This window comes from Anastrepha obliqua, chromosome 3 (genome assembly GCF_027943255.1).
Source record: "Anastrepha obliqua isolate idAnaObli1 chromosome 3, idAnaObli1_1.0, whole genome shotgun sequence".
In the NCBI taxonomy this organism is placed as follows: Eukaryota; Metazoa; Arthropoda; class Insecta; order Diptera; family Tephritidae; genus Anastrepha; species Anastrepha obliqua.
In genome coordinates, this window is record NC_072894.1 from 54257552 (window position 1) to 54270135 (window position 12584).

Genomic DNA, 12584 nt, shown 5'->3' on the forward strand with positions numbered 1-12584 from the left:
TTTTTGACAACCTTATATATTCAATTAATTATATAAAAAAACCCTTGTTGGTTGGAGCTCGTGACATGTGTTGAGTACTTTTAAGGTTAATTATTAATTTAAGGTAATTGTATGCGTTACTACTACACTCGATACATAAACAATAATGATGGCCCAAAACTGTGTAGGGAGTGAGAGAAGTCTTATTGTGTGAGTGAAACAGGAGACCGGCTTCAGTCTATAGTATAGGGGTATGGAAAATGGATAGTAGCCGATTCTCAGACCTACTGATTACGTATATAAAATTTGGTAAAAATCGGTAAAGCCTTTTCGGAGGAGTGCGGTAACTAACATTGTGACATGGAAATTTTATATACATATTAGATTTATTTCACTTATTTACTTATTTATATATTTTTATTTATTTAATTATTTATTTATTTATTTATGTATAATTTATGCAACAAAAAAAAAATGTTATATAAATACATAAACGCAGCACTGGCTACGAGGCCTTCAACCGCCTCGTAATTATAGCTATGTACAAAGTGTATGTGCCAAGTGTTAGTACAAATGGAAGTATCTTAGATATATTATATTACAAAAAAGTTTAAGTTTCTTAAGAAACTGTATAAAATCATAATATTTTTCTCTGAAGGTTCTTTTAATAATTTTGTTAAATCAATCCTGTCAAGTTTGTGGGTAATTGTGTGAAGGATCGGACAGAATGTGAGAATGTGTTTGATAGAAGCGGTGTCATCACATAGGTGGCATTTGGAGGGGCTTTTACCCGACAGTAAATGTGCATGCGGTAGGATAATGTGTCTAATCCTTAATCGAGTGTATATTTTCATAGCCCTTCTTTGCAACGTTGAAGTGTAAACGTTGTATGTTTTCCCTTCGTTTGCGTTTTCTTGGTGCCTTTTTTGCATAATCAGATTGGAAATTAACGAAGGTGTCCTAGCTACACTTTTCACTGCAAGTTCTATATAGTGGTTTCGTTTAATACAAGCATGGCCAGGCAAAACTTAAGCACCTCGTAATTGCTGATTGTATTCTTGGCAGTTTTTGTGTTTTTATGGCAGGTGTGATGGTTCTACTAAATATTGGCTTAGTGCTTGGTAGCAAAAATTTGATGCGTAGATCTGTAATACAATTCTGTGTTGAATGGAAATAGCCCAGATTTATTTATTTATTTCATATTTGTCTATGAAATTATAACTCTTACAGACGAACAAGATTTCTTACAGACTAGAGATAAGTAAAATTAAATAAGTGGTATTACAATTTCATTTAAGTTAAATTTAAGAAAATAAAAATTAAATAATAAGACTCTTAGATAATAATGCTTTTGCTTGAGACCTAAAACGAAATTTAGTAACCGAGAGATCAAGGCTCAATGAAACGAAAAGCTTGTTCGACTCGGGGAGTGTTCTATTATTTGGGAGGTTAAAACCATATAAAGATTTCCTAGTAGCAACAAAGCACATTAAATTTAATTGTATCCAACAAAAAGGGGATCTGGAGGATATATCAAATAAGAAGTACACTGATAAAAAAATAGTTTATTATAAAGGGTGATCAATTTAGAGAAATAGTCATCTGGAAATGAAATTGTAGAGCAAGCGAATTATTCATATACTTTCTTATTGTACGATTTCATATTCAGTTCTCTTACATCCTTGTCCTACATATCTGCAAAGTCTTGACTCGTTATCGGCTCGTTTGCTTGATGGTAACTAGAAAAATATTACGCTGTACGACTTAAGAATACTTAAAATGTGAGTTAATATCATTTGTACCTTCTGTCAACATATTATCAGGGCTGATGAAGAATGATTACGAAGAAAAGAGAAAATATTTATACCAGAACAGAGTTCAAATTAGCTAGCATACCTTTTTGAGTGATATTTTGTTTTAATTTTTTTTCTTCATACCAAAAATTCTATAAGTATGGTAAATAACTTGAAAACCAAGACTAGCTATATATTGGGTGTTTTTTAGTTGCATGAGAAATTTACTCTGAAAAAAATAAATGTGTTTGCGAAATTTATAGAACACCAGCGGCATCATCGATTTTTATTTATTTTGAAAGGAGGAAGGAACTGCCATGCTGGCTGAATTTTTGTTTCCAAAAATTAATCACCATTGTGCCATACGGACAGATTTATTGGAAAAAGTAGTCAATAATTGGACTGACCTAATGGACCATGTAACTCATAGTCGTTGCGGACATATTGTGGAAATCATAATAAAAAAATAAATGCCAAAAAGTTATCTACCAGATTATACAATAGTACAAACTACTTTAGACAGCTAAAAATAAGAAAGACCCTTGTATAATTTCTTCAGTTAATATTTTAGTTATTTGAGTATTTACTATACAAAGAAAAAAACTGATTTGAAAAATTGGAGAAATGTGGCATTAATCGCGAACACCTTCCATTTAACGGAAATGTTTGAAGAATTTCCTTGAACTGATCTCTCTTTTAGAAATACAGCAGAAATATTCGCATATCTAGCACTTCCTCTTCTTGATTGGCGCGATAAGAAACTAGCACTTACTTACTTGCTATTTTTATATTTTTATATTGCTTAAGGGGACCCGGTAGTCTAGAAATTTCAAACAATCGATTTTTTTTCGATATTTTGAAATTATAGTATCTTAAGAATATACTGTGAAATTTTCATGCGGAAATTCTCAATATTATAGCTTCTACAGCTCACTAACTAGGTAGAGAGCGGTCCGCGCTCCTATACTTTTTCTGTCTGGTGTTGTTAAAAAAACCAAAAAAAAAAAAACTACTCAACCGAATCTTCGGAAATTGTAATATGTTGTTCACAACATCAATGGCTATCGCGCGTGTTAGAATCATATTATTATTTCAATTATTTCGTATTTTTTGATTAAAAACCTGGAAAAAAACGATTTTTAGAGTGCCAAATTCAAAACCGCGCCATTTTGTCCATGTTTTTTATTCTAGTAGCCGGGCATAGCTACATTCATACTGATTAATAATTTTTTTGATTTTTGTGTTTCAGATAAATAGCAGAGCTAAAATGGACAACACCGTCTAGGTCTAATTTTTCGGGAGGGTCAACTTCAGCGTAATTTTTAAAATTATTAAAATTAAAAAAAAAAAATTTTATTTTTGTACGTAAAAAAAAGTTAAATAAAAAGGGTGAAAATTTAAATACAGTTTTACAGTTTTTCAGTTTTTTTTATTGTAAAAAAATTGCTTAAAATACGCTAAATTTTCGAGCTCTAGACCACCGGTACCGCTTAAGGAATTATACCACTGTAGAAATTTCGAAAATCGATTGCTGGTGTTTTGCTTAAAAGATGCCCGAGTACCTTAAAAATAACATAATCAAAAGATTTGTTGGCTGAAAATTGTCGAAATACTTTTATTTTGATTTTGATGTAGTCAGTCCGTACCGTACCGAAAACTTTATCGTGTCGGCCCGATTTACTTCAAATTTTAATTGTATATTCTTGCGATATAAAGTCCCATTACAGTCCTCTTAACATTCATATGCAATAAAAAGCTCAGAGGTACGCGGCTATAAATTTGTATGATAAAAATAATCAGTGCCTTGTCTACTATCATCTATCCATATCATTTCATTCGCAAAAATACTGTCGAACAATGTGAACGCTATTAAGGAAAGAATGTAATAATATATAGTGTACTCATCCTATCGGAAAATTTATACTTTTTGCAATCATATTTGACACTTGTGAACTAAACAGCTTCAGTAAACAAACGGACAAGCAATAGATTGCGTAAAGTTCAAAATAAAAACTTCATCACTCAAAATCATGTTTTTTTTGTTTATTTATGAGTAATTTATTTATTTATGAGTAATTTTGCACCACCTTGTACAACCGCTTTACAAATAAAGTTGAAATCAAACTTGTCAAAAAATAAATAAATTTATTCATCCAAAAGTTAAAACTAAATATAGTAAAAAATTTAAAAACGGGCGTGGTTTTTATATCGGCTCTAAATTAGACTCCCTTCAATGGTTGTGTACGCACATTTTTATACACATCCATGCAGTCTTAACTATGTATAAATTGCGATAAGCTTTAAATAAGTATCATATTTGCAAAGGTCAGAAATTAATAGCTTAGTGAAAATTAGTATCTTAAACTCATTAACTAATTTCACTATCAATTAACCGCATATAAAGTTATAAAGAAAGTTATAGTTATAAAACAAATGAAATCGTCATGCGAAACTGTTAGAGTATTCAAATTGTATTTTATACACATACTATATGTACACCCAGCTCTCTTTGCTTTTCTTTTTTCACGGTCTAGTTTTACCCGCAATTTGCGTGCTTGCAGTGCTCGCAAAAAATATTACACCTGTCCATTCGTTTAAGTCTCTTCTTATTGAATTTTTCTTCATCAGCAAGATCCCTCATTGTCGGTTTTGTGTGCGTCAGAAGTTTGCTTATGTGACTTCTGCTCGCAGTTTGTATTGCTCCGTCAACTCTGTCGATGTTTAAGTCGCGGTGAGTATCAGGTTTGGTACATACCAAGGTGCATTTGTTATCGTGCCAAGTATCTTCGACTGCACACGTTACAGTATATTGAAATTGGATTTAGAAGCTGTGCCCCAAACTTCTATGTCATACTTCTAAATTGGTGCAATTGTCGTTTTGTAGATTAAGGTCTAGTTTTGCAGCGAGAGCTTTGACTGAGGTCCTAGCAGCCAGTACAGTTGTCGAAAACGATTTTGAATTTCGTTTCTTTTTTTGATTATATGGTTCTTCCAGTTTAGTTTAGAGTCAATTGTAATGCCTAAGTATTTAGCTTTCGTATCAGTAATCGCGTCAGAGTTTCCAATCTTTAATGAGTCTATGGTTACCTTTCTGTTCGTGTAATTGACTTGAATTGTTTTTCAACCAGTCCAATTTTTGTTGAGGTCGTTTTGTAAATTTGTTTGTGCTGTTTTCGGATCTCTCTGAGATGCCATTAGTACAGTGCCATCTGCAAACGTCGCAATCATGCAATTTCCTGTAGATGGTTCCGGTAAATCTGCGGTGTAGATAAGACACAGAGTGGGTCCTAATACACTGCTTTGGGGAATTTCTGCGTTCATAGGCTCAATGTATGAACATGCGTCGTTATATTCAATATAAAATTTTCTAACTTGGATGTAACTTTTTAGCATTAGAAAGTTGTCTTATGGCAACCAAGATTGGAGTTTGTGCAGTAATCCAGGATGCCATACTTTGTCAAAGGCTTTAGCTACGTCGAGATATACAGCCACACATACTTGTTTATTGTTGAAGTCTTTATTAATTTTGTGAGTGATTCTGTGCACTTGTTCGATTGTCGAATGTTTTCGCCTAAATCCGAACTGATGTTGGGGAATTAAATTTATTTTTGTTATAATGGGCTCTATGCGATCAAACAGTAGCTTCTCAAATATTTTTGATATTGTCGGCAGTTGGTCGGTACGACGATGCAACCGTCGCGCCTATTTATTTCCATGTCTTTGGGAAGTATTTGAACTTAATAGCAGCATTAAAAACGTTCCTGAGATAAATCATTGCTCTGTAGGGCATATGCTTTAAAATTTTTCCCGAAATGGAGTCATATCCAGGGGATTTTTTGTTTTTTAATGTCGAAATTAATTGCTTTATCTCTGTTAGTGAGGTTGTTTTGATGATTTGCTCGTCTTTATTGCTCGTTGTTTGAGTCAAATCGAATTTGGTGTTATTTTCATTTTGAAATATATTTTTAAAATTTTGAGCTTTTTTAGATGGTGTTCGGGCCCATTGTCCGCTTGTAGTTCTTATTGGTGGGAGGTGTATTTGTAACTCCGACCATCTTTTTTGTCGCCTTCCACAATGAATAATTTGTAGATTTTGTTGCGTCAATATTTTTAAGGTAATTGTTTAGTTTTTTGTCTTTTTCATGTTTCAATAGTTCTTTAATTTCTTTAGTTAATTTGTTAAGTTGTTGTCATCCGGAAATCTTGTAGTCTGCCATTTTTTGCTTAGTTTTCTTTTTATTGCGTCAGGAATGTTATATTTTCTAGATTGAGGTTGAAGAGTTGGTGTGGATCGGCTTAGTGACATAATAGTCGTGTCATTAAAAAAGCTATTGCAGTTTCAATATCGTGGGTAGTTTTTAATGGGATTTTCCTGTCCAGACTTTGTTCCATTATTTCCATAAAAGCTTCTCAGTCTGTCAGATGGTTATAGGGTGTCCGACTAGGTGTTAGTTGTAGGCGTTTTTGAATTGTCAGGATTATTGGTGAATGGTACATGCCAAATTTCGCGACCATGCGCAAATAGTCAATTCGATAGCCAATTCGCGTAGAATCGAAATTATTTGCCAATATTTGGTAAATCTTGAATTTTTGTCATGTCGGTGGTCGCGACTCCGTATATACCGTATGTATACACCCTGATATAGTATGTATGTAAATATGTCTTCCAACTGCTCGAAAGCCCCAGCTGCTGTGACTCAGGTGTTCGCAGATGCTACACTAAGAGGCACAAAAAAACAACAAGTAGTATTTGAAAAAGTTCTGGCCCGGACATTTCGATACTACGAAAAATTTCGAAAACATTATTTTTGCTTCTCCCATGGTATATAAATGCTAAATTATTATATTCCTTTATGTATGTGGTTCTCCAATTGATAAAAAGTGCACAAAAGCATATGCATATTAGCAGCAAAGAAATAAACTTACTCTAAAATAAAGTGCGGCTTTTTCGTAGGCTACTTGTCTGCATAGCCTTCGGATGAAGCACAAAGTGCCAAACATTTAATATTGAAGAAATCACTGAAGCTTCTGTGAGTTGGGTTGATGTGCAATATTGTTCATAACAACAGAGACCCATGCCTCAAATTTTTGAACTACAATTTTTTATTCAATATGTACTTTTGATTTCAAAGCTTTAACACATATTTTTCATATAACAAATAATAACGTTACACTTCATACAAAAGTTCTAAAAAGGTGTCTAAGTATATTATGGTGCAGTTTTGTTTACGCTTCATAATTCATAAGTTTCGGCACAATGCTGTTCCTTTGAATGCGCGTGGATTCCTTTTTGCAATGTAATAAGGTAACCTTTTGTAATAAGGTAATCTTTTTGTGAAAATGTTTCTTTAGTATTTTCTGGTATTTTTTTGCTCATTTTTCTATGAATACACCTCTTAATGCCCTATGTCCCACTAAGGATTGATGACCGGACGAAACGATTACCCCTCTATGGCTTTAATTCGCATTCAGTGAGTTCAAACGCTTTTTAAAATGTGTAAAAAGGTTTACAATCTTAAGAAGAGTTGCGAGAAGAAGATTTAATATTCTTGCATAACCTTAAAAGGAGCAAAAAATTAAATTTGCACTTTCAAAATATCAAATTTTATAAGAATCAACAAATTTTAAATAGCACTGAAATTTTAATAATACAGTTTTTTTAACTTACAGTTTCCGTAGCTTTGAATTAAAAAACAGAAACAAACACGAAACTTAAAAATTTTCGCATTTTGGGTATAAAAGAACACTACATTTATTGCGAAGAGCAAATGGTTGGGAACACTGCACAACCCGGCAAAAGTGACGTCACGCACTCTCTGATGGGCGCAATCTTGTCTCTAACATTCTTGGAAAAAAGCGACACGCAACAGCAGAAAGAGGAGCAAAGAGAGCAAAGCGAGAATCAGACGGAGAACCGCTACGTGTGATGGGAGGAAAAATAAAAGAGCTCATTAGTATGATGGAAGTGCAGGGGCATATCAACATTCCAATGAAATACTTGGTGAGTGAGTACGATAGAGAGGCTGGATCAGAAAGCATTAGACATGCACAGCATATCTAAGCCACCCACTGTGAGCGCCAATCAAAGCACACAAACTGACACAATGGAGAACGATCGCAAAAAGCAAGCAAAGAGAGACCGCACGGCGGCCAATAGCGGGCGGGATGCGCCCAATTCGCCGCAGCAAATAGCAAAGTGCATCCGCTTAGATTCGCCGAGAGGACCAATAGAGGCCAGGCTCAAAGAGCAACAACACTACTCCAACCAACCAAAAGAGGTGGTTGCTGTAAACAAACAAAGCGTGGCAGCAGTAGACACGAATGCGACCTAGGCGTGGAGGGCACTCAATCACGTGAAGGCTGGTCAACAATGGTCAAATGTAAGAGCAAAACCACGCAAAAAATACCAACGAACCCCGACGCATTGGTCCTGAAGAAAGTCGGTTAACTTTCATACGCGGAAATGCTAAAAAAAATTAAATCGCAGCCTGACCTCAAGGGACAGAGCCAGCGAAGGACGAATTATTATTCGAACTAAAGCGGTAAACTGATCCAGCTACTGTAGAGTGCCTCCACTTCACTTTCAAAGTTCTTTCGAATTCTTTAAATATATTTTTAATACTCTAACTCAAATTATGTAAACCATTTCACTTCACTCTACTCTTCAATTTCAATGACATAATTCTTTTCATTTCAATTTACTCTACTTTAATGACATACTTCTTTTCATTTCAATTTACTCTACTCTTCAATTTCAATGACATAATTCTTTTTATTTCAATTTACTCTACTCTTTAATTTCAATGACATAAATTCTTTTCCTTTTTTTTGAAACCCGAAACATAAGTAAACACATGGCACACACCAAATACTTTTTTTTGTCATATGATACCCCAATCCAAAGCAAAGCCATAGCTTACTGTGAAGTAAGTTAACCTAAACAAAATTTAAGTCAACCTAAGCAAAATTTCATTGTATAGTATTTTTAAGTGTTTACAATTTTGTTATTGATTTTTACTTGTAACAATGTTTGATTGTAATTATATATATTTTATTGATGACAAGGCAAAAAGAAAGTGTAAAATAAATCCATTCTATCAGAAGGCAGCTCAGTCTCAACCTGATAGTTGGAAGGCAGTCATTTTCCCTAACTGAATAAAAATCTTTTATTTACAAAGGAATCTTTAGTCGGCAGGTTTGCCCTAAAGCTCTTCCATAAAATAATAACACTTATACATTGACGATCCTGCCACTTTTCATGGCGATCCTGCGGACGATCCTAAACGCTAAATAAATCATTAGTAAAAATGGCTGTCTGGGAAGGAAAGAAATACAAATTAGAAAAGAGTGAAAACTTCGACGAATACATGAAGGAATTGGGTGTCGGTATGGTTCTACGCAAAATGGGTAACAGTATCAGCCCCACCGTTGAACTGAAGAAGGATGGTGATAATTACTCTTTCACCACTACCTCAACCTTTAAGACAACTACGGTCAACTTCAAGCTGGGCGAGGAATTCGATGAAGAGACACTTGATGGTCGCAAAGTGAAGAGCGTCTTCACTCTGGATGGCAACAAATTGGTGCAAGAACAGAAGGGTGACAAACCATCGACCATTATTCGTGAATTCACTAACTCCGAGCTAGTGATTACTCTCACCCTCAAAGACCTGAAGTCCGTCAGAGTCTACAAGGCTGTATAAATGCGCAGTGCGCTACATGCGAAGTTCAAAACAACAGTAACAAAAAGCTAAAGTAATTTAAAATAAAAAATGCCACTTCTTGCAATAAACTAATGATTGAAAAACTAACTATCATACAGCATACATTGTACTTTATATAACTGCATATACATATATATATATTTTGGATTGTGAATATCCCAATTTTGTTTATGACTGATTATTTGCTGATTAATGCATAAAATAATGTAATTAAAAGTATGAAGTTGTTATTAGGTAACAATTAACTATTTTTATGTGATTAGGCGGCTAATTAAAGTGAAATAATTCTCAATATTATTAACGACGCGCGCCAAATTGTTCACACATGCTATGATAAATATTGCTGAATAGAGATTTTTCGCTAATGCATTTAAATAATATATATTAACATTTAATTTACAATTTTTATCATTGACAAATATTTAAGCACAAAACCGGCATAAGAACAAATGTGACTTTTTGCATTCAGTTAAATAAACATAAAATGGAATATTCGTGCACTTAAATGAAAATAAAAAAAAGGGTAGATTAGACTTAGATTAGGATTAGACTTGATTTGTCAGACTATGATTTCGAAATAGTCTACAAGCAAGGCAAAATGAATACAAATGCCGATGCATTATCACGAATAAAGATAGACTCAGACATACTAAAAAAAAATGATACCAACGAATTGTGATGACAATAATAAAATGTTTGTAATAACAAGGGGAATGTCTGCCAAAAATAACACCAGGGCAGACAAGGAGAACTACAACTCTCATTCGAAGTCAGGCCAACTTCACATTTGGGAATGCACGTCCACAACAAATATAAGAAATATAAAAAGATTAAAATTCGTATACGAAGAAAAAATGAAAGGATCCGAAATACAGATAAATAAAAAAGGGGATATAATAGTCCGATATAGTGAGGAGCCTCAGAAATACGTTTCAATCATGGCGAAACTATCATCAATAGCGACTAAAAGAAATATAGAAAAGCTAGCGCTAGCAAAAGATAATTTATTAAGAGAAATGAATATTGAAAATTTTAAGAATGCATTCAACAAGTTACAAAGTGAAAGATTAGAACAAAATTTAAGACCCTTAAGAATAATTTTATATAAAGCCCCAAAACAAATTAATGACGAAAAATTATAAAAAATTTAATCTTTGAGTATCACAATTCAGCACTAGGAGGACACCTGGGTATAAGAAAAACTATCTTAAAATTAAAACAAAAATATATATGGAAGAACATGAGAAAAATGATAAAAAGATATATAAACAGTTGTAAAGAATGTACTCGAAACAAACAGACAAAGTACATAAAAGAAAAAATGACAATAACGGACACACCTAGTACAAGCTTTGAAAATTTAAGCATAGATACAATAGGACCATTGATTATATCAAATGGTTTCCGATATATTTTAACGGTACAATGCGAACTGACAAAATACGTAATCTTATTCCCAATGAAAACTAAAGAAGCAATTTCTATCGCAAAGACACTAGTAGAACAGGTAATACTAAAATACGGACTTTTTAAAACATTAAAATCTGACCGAGGTACCGAGTTTGCAAATGAATTAATGAAAAATATATGCGAAATACTAAATATAAAGCAGACCTTTTCAGCACCCTATCACCATCAGACAATAACAGTTGAAAGGAGTCACAGAGTCCTAAATGAATTTCTGTTACACTTCGTAGAAAATCACGAATGGGACCAATGGCTACCTTATTTTGCATTTGTATGTATACATATTTATGCATATGAAAACAACATTTTTTTTAGTTAATAAGTAAATTGTAATTTTATAATATAAGAAAAGAAATTGAATAATAAAGGGACAGTTGTGAAAACACAGCCAAAGACAAAAGTCTTAAATTTTTTTTAATAAGGAAAAATCCTTAAAACATTTCTGGCGACGAGGATGGGATGTGATATTTTAATACCCATATAATAATTTATGTAAAAATACAAAAATTATGTAAAAATACATAAATTATCCCTATAATTTTAGTGAACTCCTGTGTAAAAATACATGGACTAAATTAAAATTTTTTTTTTTTTTGAAGCGAAAAATGAGATTTTATGAACAAAAAATTAAAATCTTTTGAAGTGAATAATTTTGAAAAAAAATCTCTGAATAAAAATTAAAATCTTTCTAATCGAATCTATGAACAAAAATTAAAATTTTTCGAAGTGAATAATTTTGAAAAAAAAATCTATGTGTAAAAATACACGAACTTAAATTAAAACTTTTTGAAATGAACAATTTTGAAAAAAAAAAATCGATGAACAAAAAAATTAAAGTGAATAATTTTGAAAAAAAATCTATGTGTAAAAACACACGAACTTTAATTAAAACTTTTTGAAACGAACAATTTTTGAAAAAAAAATCTATGAACAAAAATTAAAATTTTTTCAAAGTGAATAATTTTGAAAAAAAAAAAAAAATCTATGTTGAACAATTCAAACAACAATCAACACCAAAAGCAATAAGGAGAAGAATACTACAGCATATCAGTATACAGAGGACAAACAACTACAACTGAACAATTTTAAAATTCTGACGTCACAAACAACAATCAACACCAAAGCAACAAGAAGAAGAATACCATATCATCTACAACAATTAAAAGAAATACAAAGTAAGCTAGTTGAAAATTCTTAAGCGTTTTTAAGAGAAATTATTTTACGTGGGAAGGATGCGCGAACACAACAATTGCCTGTTAAATAAAATGCGAACGCGTTCGGTGGTAACTTTACAAGTGATTTGTTTATTTCAGAATTCAAGTTTTTATAATGTTTTAGCCTAACGGATTAAGTTCATATTTATGTAATTATAGTAAATATGTATTGCTCTGTTACGTTTATGTAATATAGGTGTTTATACATATATAGTGCTATTTTTATGTACGAAAATTGAACAGTATTTTTAGAAAACAGTAAACTTAATTTGAAACGTTACAAGAAATTATGGAATTTAACAAATTCTAATAATAATGATTAAAATTAAATTAAATATATAAAATTAAATTAGTAATTAAAATTCTAAGCCATTTGGCGTAACACCGGCCACCTTGAAAGGCTTATG

The 12584-nt window shown here is 32.4% G+C and overlaps 1 protein-coding gene across 1 annotated transcript; it reads left to right on the plus strand.

The window, feature by feature from the left end:
- Positions 1 to 9058: 9058 nt before the first annotated feature.
- Positions 9059 to 9581, plus strand: LOC129241187 (probable fatty acid-binding protein). The gene has a single exon (XM_054877395.1). It carries the CDS (start codon positions 9080 to 9082, stop codon positions 9473 to 9475), a length of 396 nt encoding a protein of 131 aa, XP_054733370.1. The 5' UTR covers positions 9059 to 9079; the 3' UTR covers positions 9476 to 9581.
- Positions 9582 to 12584: the final 3003 nt, after the last annotated feature.